The 15274-nt window shown below is 39.8% G+C and overlaps 1 protein-coding gene across 1 annotated transcript in view; it reads left to right on the top strand.

Annotated features, from left to right (window-relative positions):
• The window catches only part of LOC126252119 (WD repeat-containing protein 11-like), a 226656-nt gene that overhangs the window by 188151 nt on the left and 23231 nt on the right, over positions 1-15274 (top strand). Inside the window, exon 19 of the mRNA XM_049952988.1 lies at positions 1888-2068. Within this exon, the coding sequence (XP_049808945.1) occupies positions 1888-2068 (181 nt within the window). The remainder of the gene's footprint in view (positions 1-1887; positions 2069-15274) is intronic.

Here is a 15274-nt window from a genome sequence, read left to right as displayed (position 1 = left end):
CTCTGTACATCTAGAAGCACTTTGTGCTACATTTGCAGGCATGGAGCACATGAATGATTCTGCTTTCGTTTGTAACATTTTTCCATGGCATTGAATGAAGAGTAAGGAAACTTTATGTGTTACTGTAAAGTGCATTGGTTAAATCAATGGGCCTGCCAGGAATGATTTTTCTATTTAAAACCTGCTATTGTTGAATTTATCAAGAAAAAAGATGTGCAAGAACGAAAATTACAGCATTCAGAATGGACTGCAGACCTCATTTTTTAAGTGAACTTGATTGCACACTGCCACAGTAAAACACCGTAATGTGAAAAACACCTTTTTTCTGATTTGATGGGGATACATGTAAAAAGAAACTCACATTGTGGAAGAAACAAATTCTGAAAAACGCAGTCCAGTTCCCTAAGGGTAGTGACATTAAAGAAAGTGCGAGGATTGAAGAATTCATTGTTCCCTTAATAGAGTTACAAGGATAGTTTTCTAAATGTTTTAAGGACACTGCCAATCTTACAGCTGTTTTTGAGTCTCTTTGTGATTCCAGTTGAAAGTGCCCCTGTACATGGTGTAACTGATTGATTTGTAATGTAATTCCCATATACAAATCCTTTTATGTTATAACTGTCCACTGTCTACTTTGTCTTCATCAGGTAGAATTTCTGCATCTCCATAATGAAGCTACAAAAGTGCTACAATATTTTGATCAACATATGTATGTGAAATACCTTTTTTCAGTTGTGAAATGATATGTGTGTCAATTACACGGCAGCCTGTTTGCAAAGAAATGTGAAATTGTCTGCATCTCTTTGTATGCAGACAACTTAATCAGATAAATATTGTATAATGTCTTCAGTGCACCAAAAATAATTAAGTAATACTGAAAAAATGTTTTTTTTGTGATCTGTGTTGTTGAGACGTGTGAAATATAAAACCATGCTGTATGCAGTGCAATTGTATTGCTATTTAAATGTGGCACATTTGCAGTTTTCCCCTCTTCCCCCTTCTCACATTCAGTCAGTGTGCTGTAGCAGTAGGACAAATGTGCAGCCATGCTGAGTGTAATGTCACTCATGACAGGGGATCATAAGTTGAATTCTTAACTGCCCCTGATTTACAAGAAAGTCGTAGCAGAAGTAATCTACAAAACAAACATTCAGCATTCTTAAAATCCATTTGTTGTAGCATCATAAAACATATTCCAAGCTCAAATGCAATGGGGTACCTCAAACAGAATTATGTCCACCATGCCAAACACCATGGAGTCTGAAAACATCAGTCATGTGAAACCCAACTTGCACTCCTTTGACACGCTGTGTGCGTGCGCGTGCACATGTGCGTGTTGTCAATCTGTTAAAAAGGACATTGTCTGAAAGCTTTGCAGCATTTCCTATCTTGTTTATTTGCCCAACCACCACTCAACACACTGAGAGTGATTACCTCTACTCATTCATTTATTTGTAGTTCACCTCCATAGTTGAGTGGTCAGCATTGCTGGCTGCTTTGTGGAGGACCCATGTTCAATTCCTAGTACTGCCACGGATTTTTCTTTTGTGGCAAGACAGGAACTGGGCGCACTCATCCTCATGATGCCAATTGAGGAGCTATCTGATTGAGTAGTAGTGGTTCCAGACCACAAAAACTGACTACGGCTGGGAGAGCAGTGTGCTGATCCCCTGTCCCTCCATATTGCATCCAATGTTTCCTTTGGCAGAAGATGGCATGGCAGTCAGTTGGTACCAATAGGCGTGGCAGGACATGTGAAGCAGAGTTTACATGTTTTTTCCAGTACTTGTATTCCACACAGGACTTTCAGATAGCATTAATGTTTTCTATATGTTATAGTGAATAAATCAATTTATTACTAAGTATTTGTCATGTTTCTGTATCCAGATGTTTTTGAACAACTGAGTATGGTGGATATGCAAAGGCTAGAATATATGAAGCGCTGTCCTCTTGGAACAGCTGAACGTTGCTTGATGGTAGCTCAGTTGTTTGGAGACCTTGCAGAAGTTGACTTTTGGACTGTAGCACTTTATTATCTCCAAGTAACCAAAGTTGAGATGAAGCATGGGTAAGTCCAGTTTATATTAGCATTGAGGCATACTCTTCCCAAAGTTAAATTTTTGCTGCTGGAAAATGTATTAGCATTGTTGATACCTGTTATGTGCCCTAATTTTGCATTCATGTAATGACTACATTTTTTTTTAAACTGTAGATTTAGTTAAGTACCTCACAGTAGTGTTCAAAATTGCACAGGGAGCTCCAGTGTGGAACTTTATCATTTTTCCTTTTGGATCCTAGTAGTTTTCAAAAACAAGTATGATATAAAGAAATTTATGATCTTTCACTTATGGCTTAATGAACTGCAGTAAACAAAAATTATGTTTAAGTAATTTGTTAATTGTGTAAGCAAGCCATAAATGGCAAGTCTAGCTGGCGAGTCATTTCTCACAATTTTTAAGATGTTTTCAGTAATGGGTGTCCTACAGTTTGCAGATATTTATCAAAAAGTTGTATTGTTCCAGCATTAGTTGCTATGAAATTTTTTATTATTTCTATCAGTTTTGATTGTTACTATTCATCACCAAATGCAAGAAATTTCTCAATTCCTTTATCCATATAGATACATATGTGATGTTCCATCCCTCTTTTACATAATATCAGAAACATGAACTGGACGAACGAACTTAATACATAGAATTTAAACATTTTCCATGATACACTGGTGTGTACATCATAAGGACAAAAGTAACTTTCACATTATTTGACAGTGCCAAGTAACATAACTTGATGTATCTTCCCCTATTATCACATTTCCATGATTACTAGTTTAGTATATGCTCAGACATGACAATGCTGCCAAACAACACTGTCAGCACAAAGCACTGTACTGGTTGACAGTGGCTTGACAACAAGCTTAGGAAGAGAACCCTGCAAGAGGAAATGAAAACTTGCCATGTGAGTCAATCTGTGGGGTGCCAGAAAGTTTGTAACTGTATAGAGATGTGCATCAGAATAAACACAACACATGGCAGGCTTGGACAGGTGACAACTGAACACATGGAAATGTCACAAGGCACAAGGGAGGCCACAGTGGTTGAGCTCAGTATCAGAAGTCCCTCCCCCCCCCCCCCCCCCTGGCTTATTGAATACTGAATCCCTCCCCCCTGACAAGGTCAAGTATGGCAGAAAATGCCAGGATCGGGCTGCAACCTCTGGCACAGAACCAGTGGGAGTGCTGGAGAGCCAGGCAGCAGACCAGTCAGTTATGGAGATAATGCCGATGCTGTTGGCTCCACTGAGGGTCGGAGAGAAACAGAGGAGGAGGCAATGTTCGGTCCACCAGCGATGGTGTAGGTGAGGCCACAGTCACCAGTGAGACCGGGAGAGGAGCTTAGGTAGGAGGAGGAGGAGGAGGAGGATTGGGGAGGGGGGGGGGCAGCAGGTCAAAGTCCATGGGCCCAGTGCCGCAGGCAAAGGGAGAGCGTGAAGGGGGCCCTCCCACATTGAGGGGGAGCACACAAAGTGGGAGCTCACACCTGGAACTATGTCACAACCAACCATACTGCCTGGCTGATGTGGAAGACCGTAGCAATGATGACCCAACAGGGTGTAGGCACAACTGATTTGTATGACAGATCCTTCTTCTCACAGAGATCCATCACAAATAGGTGGTGACTTTTGTGAGCCACCATGACACCCAGCAGTCATCCATTCTGCCAACGGAAAGACCGAGTCCAAACGGCAGTCCCGATGGCAAAACATGGTGGGCCATAATGATCCACGTCTTGCAACTCAACTTGCAAAAAATCCAGTAGACTCTGTGGCTGGTGCCCACACAAACATTCCACTGGACTGCACCCATTGACTGACACCACTTCTTACATAGTCAGAAAACTCAACAGTGCATCGTCACAGGAAGATATAGGCACGAACATCTTCATTTAGGTTTTGAATATATGTGCCACCATCTCCCAGTTAGAAGCTGGGTGATATGGGTTTGTAATCAGATGCTGGATACTGCTGCAAATGCCAAAGTCTTCAAATTCTCTTGCAACACAAATTGTCGACTGTTATCAGACACGAGGATCCTGGGGGCTCACTTGGTGGAAAAAGTGAGTGAAAATGCATGAACAGTGGCTATCAGCAACACGGAAAACAGCTTGGCTATGTATGAGAAATTTTGATAAGGCATCATCCACCAACCACCATGTACGGTCCAAAAATGGATCCATGAAATTGGCGTCAATCCTATTCCAAGAGTGCCCTTTTGGTGATCCTGGTTAAGGAAAAGGACTGAGGCTCCTTCAGGTTCTTGAGTGCCAGCAGGTTGATGATGGCTTTGATGTGTGTGTCTGTAGGAACGAGGCCATCTTTGCCAAGTACATGTCCCAAAAAATGCAGCTTTGGTGAGAAAAACTGCATTTCTCCATCTTTTAATGAAGGCCAGACTCAAGAAGGCATTCAAAAGCCATCTGTAGATTTTGTTAATGTTCCTCTCATTCCAAGGGGAAAACTGGCATGACGGCACAGACTGGTTCTGTGCACAGGCGCAGATAGTCTGCACCAGATATTCGAATTTGTGATCTATCACTGGCCAGTAGAGGTGACGTTGCACCAATGAGTCATAGGCCAAGGCGATGCATGCAGCAACTGGAGTGAGGGAGGACACAATGCTGGTGGGTGACCATTCGACAGCATTGCCCCTCTGTGGCAAACATGGGGACCTCCTAGACAACAATGAATCAATTAAGTAGGAGAAAAATTGTACACCACATTGGATCTGCACCCATCGGGGCAACCAAAACAATTTTCCTGAAAGTGGGCCAGCAGCCATGGTGGCCAGGATCTCTTGCACTGCTGTGAGAAAATCTGACAAGGTCTGCTGCCAGTATTGCTCATCGCAAATGTGAGAACCTAGTGCTAATCAAACTGTGGATTGAGCCCCACTGGCAGCCATAAGACCACACCAGTATTTACATGCTGGGCGTTGGAGCAGTAACGAATCTCATAGCAATAATTATTGAGAAAGAGGGCTTACCTCTGCAATTGGTGGTGAGTCCTATCTGGGACCTGGGAATGAGGACCAAATAAGGAAACCAGCAACTTGGGCTTGATGTTGAGGAATCTTGCCCCATATGAGAAAATTTGAAATTTATTAATTCTGAAAACAATAGCTATTGCATGCTTTTCCACATGTGAATAATTACACTGAGCCTTGGGAAGTGTCTTTGATGCATAAACAATGGGCTGTTGGGTGCCACCCCAAGTCAGTAGGAAAACACTGCAGCAATGTCATACTGGGGTGCAACACAAGCCAGGGTTAAAGGTTTACCCAGTGTAAAAGAAGCGAAACAGGGAGCAGAGCACAAAAACTGCTTGAGGGACTGAAAAGCCTGTTGACAATCTGGAGACTAGACAAACTGAATGCCCTTTTGGTGAACCTGGTTAAGAGGAAAAAGACTGAGGCTCCTTCGGGTTCTTGGGTGCCAGCAGGTGACGATGACTTCGATGCGCGTGTGTGTGTGTGTGTGTGTGTGTGTGTGTGTGTGTGTGTAGGAATGAGGCCATATTTGCCAAGTACATGTCCCAAAAAATGCTGCTTTCGTAAGAAAAACTGCATTTCTCCACTTTTTAATGAAGGCCAGACTCTAAAAGGTATTCAAAAACCATATGTAGATTTTGTTAATGCTCCTCTCGTGTAGAGCTCATAAACCAGATGCCTTCAACATAGTTTATGAAACAGGGAATTCCCTTAATCGAGTACCCGAAAAATTGTTGATAAGTTCTGATGCAGATGAGATTCCAAAAGGCAAGTGATTACACTGGTAAAACCTAAAGGGGGTGTTGAATACCAAGAAAATCGGAGGAGGTGTGTCCAAAGGCAACTGCTGGTACGCGTCATGAAAGTCAGTGCATGAAAAATAGTGCCCCCACTCCCTTCGCCAACAACTCCTCTGGCCATGGAATTATATATTGCTGTCAGGCCTTTGAATCACCACCAAAAGGGTGGCACAGTGACTTGATGTAATAGGCAAAATGACACTCTGACCCTGCCAATGCTGCAACTTTGCCTTTACCTTGCTGTGCTTGGAGAAGTGAATTGGGGCAGGGGCAACAAAATTTAATTACTGCCAACGGTTTAAGAGAAACATGTGCCTCAAAAATTTCTGCCCAGCCCAAGGTATTCTCAGACAGCTGGTTGTATGACCATAGTAAGGAGTACAAACCTTGAAAATGGAAAGTGGGGGGGGGGGGGGGGAAGGGGGGGGGGGACAGAAGCATCACACATGCATAAGAATGGCCTTCATTACCACTGTAGTATCTGCACAGGCATGACAATGCCAGTAAACAACACTGTCATCACAAGGCATGGATGGGCCAACAGTAGCTCAACAACAAGCTGATGAGAAAATGAGAACTCATCATGTAATTGAATCTACAGGCCTGCAGAAAGTCTGAAATCACGTAGAGATGTGCACAGGAATGCAGCACATGACAGGCGCAGGTGCCTGACAACTGAGCACATGGAAATGGTCCATGGCACGAGGCATTAGGTGAGGTCAGTAGTGGTTGAACTTAACGTTAGAACTGCCCCGCTCGGCTTGCTGTCACTGGCAGAGAAACACTTCCACAGTTGCCCCCATGGTAGTTGTCCACACTATTCTGCCTCAATAACCACATAACCACGCCATTTTGTCTACCTCCATTCCAATGTGTGCTGGTGGGAATACTAAAATTAAATTATTATCTCCCTTTACTTACTGAATTATCCTTCAGTAACCTGCTATACTTTGTCTGTGTCTTTATCTTCTCCTTGTGTCGTCAGTATGTATATGGAAACTTGTTGGTATTGGTTTGCTGCCAATTCTGAATGGGTTATTACCATCATTGAACTGTTCATAGTAACTCATTCTCTGCTCTACCTTCCTATTCACAATGAATCCTAATCTTGTTTACAGTTTTCTGATGATGTTGATATTATCCTTTATTTATCTGACCATTTCACTTCAATGACCCCAGTATATCAAGACTGAGTCTTCGCATTTCCCTTTTAAGGTTTTCTAGTCTCCCTATCCCATTCCAACATTCCAAACTGCAGTTGACAGAATGTTGCACTTTAGTTGGTTTATTCAATATTTTTCTCCTCCTTGGCGGCCTCCTCCCAGAAATCCAAATGGGAAACTTATCTTGAAGTTTGTGTCATCATCATCATCATCATCATCATCATCATCATGACATTTTCAATTACAGGCCACATGCCCTGTGGATTCACATTGTTTGTCTTTAACGCAGTGGTTTCCATTGCCATCTGCATCCTCCTGGTGTTGGTTATTGCTGATTCTTCTAATTTTTATGGGCAGTTTCCCACCCCAAGGCCAAGAGGTTGCTGGTCTGAAACTCTTGTTTGCTCTTCCACCCTCTTTGATGAATTGAGGACCTAGGTAGTTTTGAATATTAGTCAAAGACTGTACCCCTCTACCATAGGAAAACTATGGTTTTTCAGAACAGTCATGATCCAGTTAAAAAATTATTATGACACTTCCTTATTAAAACTCCAGTTTTGGTCAAACAACAGGCCACCCTCTGGGATTAAGGACAACCTTGCAAGTGCTTAGGAAATGTGATCATAAGTGGTGGCAGGTTAGCCAATGAACTTGGGAAAAGAGTACAGCAAACAAACAGCTTCTGCTAGAGCATAAGAAATATTTTGTGGAACATTGATGTCTTGGCAGAAGGTAAAATATTCTATATTCATCTTATTATGAATCTGTTCTAGCATATGCAGCTGGTACATGAAACAAACAACAAAAAAGGAAGAGAGAAGAATGTAGAAAGTAGAGGTGAAATTTTTCCAGAGATATTGAGTGGAAGACAAGAAAGGATAGAATCAGAAATGAGAAGATCAGAAAAAGGACCAGAATCTCGAAACTTCAGGAAAAGCTGAAGGGGTGTACACATATGATAAGGGGAGAGGAGAAAGTGCCACAAAAAATATTTTGTGAAAGGTTAATTCAAAAGTAACCATAAAGAAGACACAGAAAGAAATGGGCAGATATAGTGAGGGAGTTCACTGAGAAAATGGGAGGAAAACCGAAAGAGATGTTATGGAGAGACAGACAACAATAGAAGTGTTTGTTTCACAACCCAACCTGAGAAACTGGAAATAGAAAATGAAGTAGAAGTAGATGAGGAGGAGAGAAATTACCTAAATATGGTATGTTATTTAGATGAGATTGGTGGTTTTAATAAAGAAATGACATATAGGGATTGTGCCAAACAATGATTTTTTGCTTTGATATGTAAAAGCTATAAATAATCGGCTCCTGACAATAAACTTTTTTCTGTTATGGCTGTTGTGGTTGTACCTGCATCTGTTGTACATATATCTGTTAAACTGTGTCTTCTAGATTAATATTTTAAATAAAACTCTTTGTAACAGCTATGTCAAAATGAATGTAATGATAAAAGGTAAATAATGCCTGGTTGGTTTGGGTATGGGCCATATGGTCTTTATGCTCCAAGTCAATAAATAAATAAGTCTGGCATGGAAGAATGTGCTGTAGGGCCAGAATTATTAAAATGAATAAAATGGCTGGCATTGAATTTAAAATATTATTATTTGTTGAAGTTCATGAAAGGCCACTCCATTTTCTGTTATAGATTTTATTAATGTTCGCAACTGGTTCTGGCCTTTACATTTAGGCCTTTTCAGGTGTATCTGAAAATCGTGAAGATGTGAAACAATGTCAAATGATTAATTGTATGACAGTGGTTTACAACAGACAGTTTTCAGATCCACTTGTAAACATCCAGTTGTGGACTTAAATAAAATGTATGTCATCAACTGGAGCAGCCTTGCATTAACTGAGTATACAGATGCGAGATAAAAGCACACGCAGAAATGGGAAACCTAGTAATTTGTTGATGTGTTTAACGTGGTCACAAATGCACAGATATCTCCAGAAAAGTAGTCATTAACCTCAAGAAAACGGGCATAGTTTCTGCAGAAAGAACAAATAAATCACAGAAGAAATTAACACATTACAAAAAATACAGAGTTCACATCCTACATGCCTGCAGAAAGAAAGTATACTGATAGGAACCTAAAACATAGTCTTTGGCTGCAAGAATTTCATTTCAGAGGATTTATAAGAGATAGACATAAACGGGAGGCAACTTGTATCTATGAAAGTGTCATATTTTATATTTCCTGACATAAAATAGTTATTACAGAAAAGCTGTTGTGATTAATGTGTCGTTCCATCTGCAGTCTGCAGTTAATAAGTACTAGGCAAAAAATTTCTTTGGTGGTCATTTATATGAAGAATCAAATTTAAAATAAATACACCCAAGCCCCTGTAGCAGTGAATGGGAGCAAATCAAATTTGAATAGTTAACAGTTTGTAATCATTTGAGAAAATGGTTAATGTCACTGCTATTAAGTTGAAAATTTTGCAAGTGGTGAGCTACATTTGGCATACAGAGCATTTAAATGCTGATTAAGAAAAGTAATGGTTGGCCAGGATGATTAAAATGATACAGCTTGAGCATGTGAAACAAAGTGAGTGGAGATGCATAAATTGATTAGTTTTTAAATCCAGCATCTGCTGAAACTGAATTCAGCATAAATTGTGGATAAAGTTATGGTAGCAGGTCGTGAAGTAATACTGATAGAGATGATGGCAACAATTAGAACTAGACCCATAACTCCTTAACCTTCTAAATTGAATTTTCAGTTTTATAGATGAGGATAATGTGACTAAATTATATTAGGTATAAAAAATTCCTTCTCCCCCGTTTCCCTTCCAGTGCATCATCTCCTTTTTGGTAGAGGTTTGTGGCTTGTATGCTTGAGATGAAAAAACTGCTTTCACAAGTGGAAGAATCAGAGTAAGTAAATAAATAAATAAATAAATAAATAAATAAATGGCATGGAGATGCGGAAGGTAACAGAAAATATTGAATGGGAGATACAAAATGTATCTGCAGTAAATGTGTTGACCTTAATTTCATATAGCCTTCTTTCTTTTAAAAAGTATCCTGAAGTAAGTTATTAATGTAAGTAAGTTGTTAATGCTCAGGGGGAGGTTATGACACTTCATGGACAAGGGGAGGATAGAGGAGGAGGAGGAGGAGGAGGAGGAGGGGGGGGGGGAGCAGTTGAACTCTATTAATATATCTGCATTAGTATTATTGTATTTGTGATGCTGTAATTGCAGACTCTATTTGTGCATCAAAAGACTGACTGCATTGAGAAGAAAATTTACAAATAACTCTGCAAGCAATTGTTTAGCCATACGAAGGTACTGCAGTACCTCTACCCACCCACCATCTTTCCTGTTCAAATTGTGAAGGATCCAATAGAAAAATAAGTGATAGCTCTCCATGTATAACCAAAGTCCCTTATGATATTGGGTTCAAATACTTATGGGTAGTAAAATTTTCCCCTGAAGTATGTTGTTGTTGTTGTTGTTGTTGTTGTTGTGGTCTTCAGTCGTGAGACTGGTTTGATGCAGCTCTCCATGCTACTCTTTCCTGTGCAAGCTTCTTCATCTCCCAGTACCTACTGCAACCTACATCCTTCTGAATCTGCTTAGTGTATTCATCTCTTGGTCTCCCTGTACGATTTTTACCCTCCACGCTGCTCTCCAATACTAAACTGGTGATCACTTCTCTTTTCCCCAATCCTATTCAATACTTCCTCATTAGTTATGTGATCTACCCATCTAATCTTCAGCATTCTTCTGTAGCAACTCATTTCGAAAGCCTCTATTCTCTTCTTGTCCAAACTATTTATCGTCCACGTTTCACTTCCATACATGGCTACACTCCATACAAATACTTTCAGAAACGACTTCCTCACATTTAAATCTATACTCGATGTTAACAAATTTCTCTTCTTCAGAAACGCTTATCTTGCCATTGCCAGTCTACATTTTATATCCTCTCTACTTCAACCATCATCAGTTATTTTGCTCCCCAAATAGGAAAACTCCTTTACTACTTTTAGTGTCTCATTTCCTAATCTAATTCCCTCAGCATCACCCAACTTAATTCGACTAAATTCCATTATCCTCATTTTGCTATTGATGTTCATCTTATATCCTCCTTTCAAGACACTGTCCATTCCGTTCAACTGCTCTTCCAAGTCCTTTGCTGTCTCTGACAGAATTACAATGTCATCAGCGAACCTCAAAGTTTTTATTTCTTCTCCATGGATTTTAATACCTACTCCAAATTTTTCTTTTGTTTCCTTCACTGCTTGCTCAATATAGAGATTGAATAACATCGGGGAGAGGGTACAACCCTGTCTCACTCCCTTCCCAATCATTGCTTCCCTTTCACGTCCCTCGACTCTTATAACTACCATCTGGTTTCTGTAGAAACTGTAAATAGTTTTTTGCTCCCTGTATTTTACCCCTGCCACCTTCAGAATTTGAAAGAGAGTATTCCATTCAACATTGTCAAAAGCTTTCTCTAAGTCTACAAATGCTAGAAAAGTAGGTTTGCCTTTCCTTAATCTATTTTCTAAGATAAGTCGTAGGGTCATTATTGCCTCACGTGTTCCGATATTTCTACGGAATCCAAACTGATCTACCCCGAGGTCGGCTTCTACTAGTTTTTCCATTCGTCTGTAAAGAATTCGCGTTAGTATTTTGCAGCCGTGACTTATTAAACCGATAGTTCGGTAATTTTCACATCTGTCAACACCTGCTTTCTTTGGGATTGGAATTATTATATTCTTCTTGAAGTCTGAGGGTATTTCGCCAGTCTCATACATCTTGCTCACCAGATGGTAGAGTTTTGTCAGGACTGGCTCTCCCAAGGCTGTCAGTAGTTCTAATGGAATGTTGTCTACTCCCGGAGCTTTGTTTCGACTCAGGTCTTTCAGTGCTCTGTCAAACTCTTCACACAGTATCATATCTCCCATTTCATATTCATCTTCATCTACATCCTCTTCCATTTCCATAATATTGTCCTCAAGTACATCGCCCTTGTATAGACCCTCTATATACTCCTTCCACCTTTTTGCTTTCCCTTCTTTGCTTAGAACTGGGTTTCCATCTGAGCTCTTGATATTCATACAAGTGGTTCTCTTTGCTCCAAAGGTCTCTTTAATTTTCCTGTAGGCAGTATCTATCTTACCCCTAGTGAGGTAAGCCTCTACATCCTTACATTTGTCCTCTAGCCATGCCTGCTAAGCCATTTTGCAGTTCCTGTCGATCGCATTTTTGAGACGTTTGTATTCCTTTTTGCCTGCTTCATTTACTGCATTTTTATATTTTCTCCTTTCATCAATTAAATTCAATATTTCTTCTGTTACCCAAGGATTTCTATTAGCCCTCGTCTTTTTACCTACTTGATCCTCTGCTGCCTTCACTACTTCATCCCTCAAAGCTACCCATTCTTCTTCTACTGTATTTCTTTCCCCCATTCTTGTCAATTGTTCCCTTATTCTCTCCCTGAAACTCTGTACAACCTCTGGTTTAGTCAGTTTATCCAGGTCCCATCTCCTTAAATTCCCACCTTTTTGCAGTTTTAATCTACAGTTCATAACCAATAGATTGTGGTCAGAGTCCACATCTGCCCCTGGAAATGTCTTACAATTTAAAACCTGGTTCCTAAACCTCTGTCTTACCATTATATAATCTATCTGATACCTTTTAGTATCTCCAGGCGTCTTCGATGTATACAACCTCATTTTATGATTCTTGAACCAAGTGTTAGCTATGATTAAGTTATGTTCTGTGCAAAATTCTACCAGGCGGCTTCCTCTTGTATTTCTTAGCCCCAATCCATATTCACCTACTACGTTTCCTTCTCTCCCTTTTCCTACTCTCGAATTCCAGTCACCCATGACTATTAAATTTTCGTCTCCCTTCACTATCTGAATAATTTGTTTTATTTCATCATACATTTCTTCAATTTCTTCGTCATCTGCAGAGCTAGTAGGCATATAAACTTGTACTGCTGTGGTAGGCGTGGGCTTCGTATCTATCTTGGCCACAATAATACATTCACTATGCTGTTTGTAGTAGCTTACCCACATTCTTATTTTCCTATTCATTATTAAACCTACTCCTGCATTACCCCTATTTGATTTTGTGTTTATAACCCTGTATTCACCTGACCAGAAGTCTTGTTCCTCCTGCCACCGAACTTCACTAATTGCTACTATATCTAACTTTAACCTATCCATTTCCCTTTTTAAATTTTCTAACCGACCTGATTAAGGGATCTGACATTCCACGCTCCGATCCGTAGAACGCCAGTTTTCTTTCTCCTGATAACGACATCCTCTTGAGTAGTCCCCGCCCGGAGATCCAAATGGAGGACTATTTTACCTCCGGAATGTTTTACCCAAGAGGACACCATCATCATTTAACCGTACAGTAAACCTGCATGCCCTCGGGAAAAATTACGGCCGTAGTTTCCCCTTGCTTTCAGCCGTTTGCAGTACCAGAACAGCAAGGCTGTTTTGATTAGTGTTACAAGGCCAGATCAGTCAATCATCCAGACTGTTGCCCCTGCAACTACTGAAAAGGCTGCTGCCCCTCTTCAGGAACCCCTGAAGTATAACATAATTTTTATATTTACTGTGTGTGTGTGTGTGTGTGTGTGTGTGTGTGTGTTCTCAGAATATGGTTGGATAACATGATGGTGTTGATGTAAGCCTTTGCTTAAAAGTGTGTTTGGACTGTATCATAATCAGCAATTTCTTCCATTCACCGACCAGAAGAGACTACTTTGCTTTTTTGACTGCTTTCACCTAAGATCTGTTTTAATAGACTACATGAAGATATCCCCTCCCCCCCCCCCCCCCTCCCCCTAAGAATGTTCCTTTTTCAATAATTTGTCTTTCTCTCAAATTGAATTCAGTTATTTATGATAAGAACCCAAATGTAGAAATTTTTTGCAGTGAGTTGTTATATCACTCCAAGTGTTTTATTGAAATTACCAAAAAATATGGTACACTAGTTATGGCACTCAAACAAGCACCTGGGAGCAGCAGGGTTCATAAACCCATCCAGCCATCCAAATTTCTGTTGATGTTACGGTATATTGATAATTTTTACTTATGGACTGTCTGACAGCAACTGAATAAAACACAATTTTAGTGCCATACACGTTTCGCCTTTATTTTCTGCAAATAACAACCACCAGAACTGTTTATAACCTATAGGCACAGTGACAAAAATGTAAATAAAATAGCTAACATATGTACATATTCCAGGCCACTGATGATGCCTTGCAGAAAATAAAGGCGAAACGCGTATGGCACTAAAATTGTGTTTTATTCAGTTGCTGTCAGACAGTCCATAAGTAAAAATTATCAATATACCGTAATATTACACGCAACTGAGGAAGACAGAACTACAAAAGTTGATTCTGTCGATGTTGTTTCCCTGAATTAATTAAAGCAAGGACATGGCTGATGTCCTCCATCATTCTTTTCCTGTTTGAGCTTTAGCTCATCTCTAATAACCTCATTGTCAGTAGCACATTACACTCTAATTGTCAATCCTTTCCTGGTCCCTTTTTCTTTTTTTTTTTTAAACTATGACCATTTACAAAACATGTCAGTACTGGTGCTTTGTGTAGCTACTACTCTGTTGTAAGCGTATAGTACAAAAAATTGAATGAAAGATCACAGTCTGTACTCTAAGCAACAAGGATAATTTGCAGCGGAGAAGAACTATTACAAAATTCATCTTGGAATAAATATTTCATTTATTGTGGACGGTATTAAGTTAGATGATGTAAAATTCCAAACATAACTAATATTGAGTACTTTCAATTTTACAAATCCCTTAATGCTTTCTGCTGCTAACAGGAAAGATGGTAATGCATGATGAAGTTAGGACTACATATAGACTTTTCTGATTTCAGAGTTACATAGAGCACTCTGATCTTTTTCCCTTCACTGAGTAGAAAAGCTGAGATTATGAGAGACTCATAATTACCCATTACTGACACATGTAAGATACACATTAACAAAATTCCCTCAATCTGGTATTTAATCTTCTACTAATTGTTTCATTTGGTCATTTACTAATATTGCTCTGAGCCCTCATTGTAAGATATTTGATTGACATGACTGTTTTATCATAGGATGTTAAGAGTATATATTGAGGTCATCAGGGTTGGAGCAAGTTTTCTGTTACAGATTGGCTTCTTTGAAAAGTAGAAATTTCATTACCACTAAATATGGGTTTGTTGGCAGAAGGGATTGTAAGATATGCATTACAAATTCATATAAAATACTGAGTAA

The sequence above is a fragment of the Schistocerca nitens genome, chromosome 1 (genome assembly GCF_023898315.1).
Source record: "Schistocerca nitens isolate TAMUIC-IGC-003100 chromosome 1, iqSchNite1.1, whole genome shotgun sequence".
NCBI classification, from domain to species: domain Eukaryota; kingdom Metazoa; phylum Arthropoda; class Insecta; order Orthoptera; family Acrididae; genus Schistocerca; species Schistocerca nitens.
The sequence above is the reverse complement of the archived record's forward strand: the minus strand, read 5'-3'. Positions and strand labels throughout refer to the sequence as shown.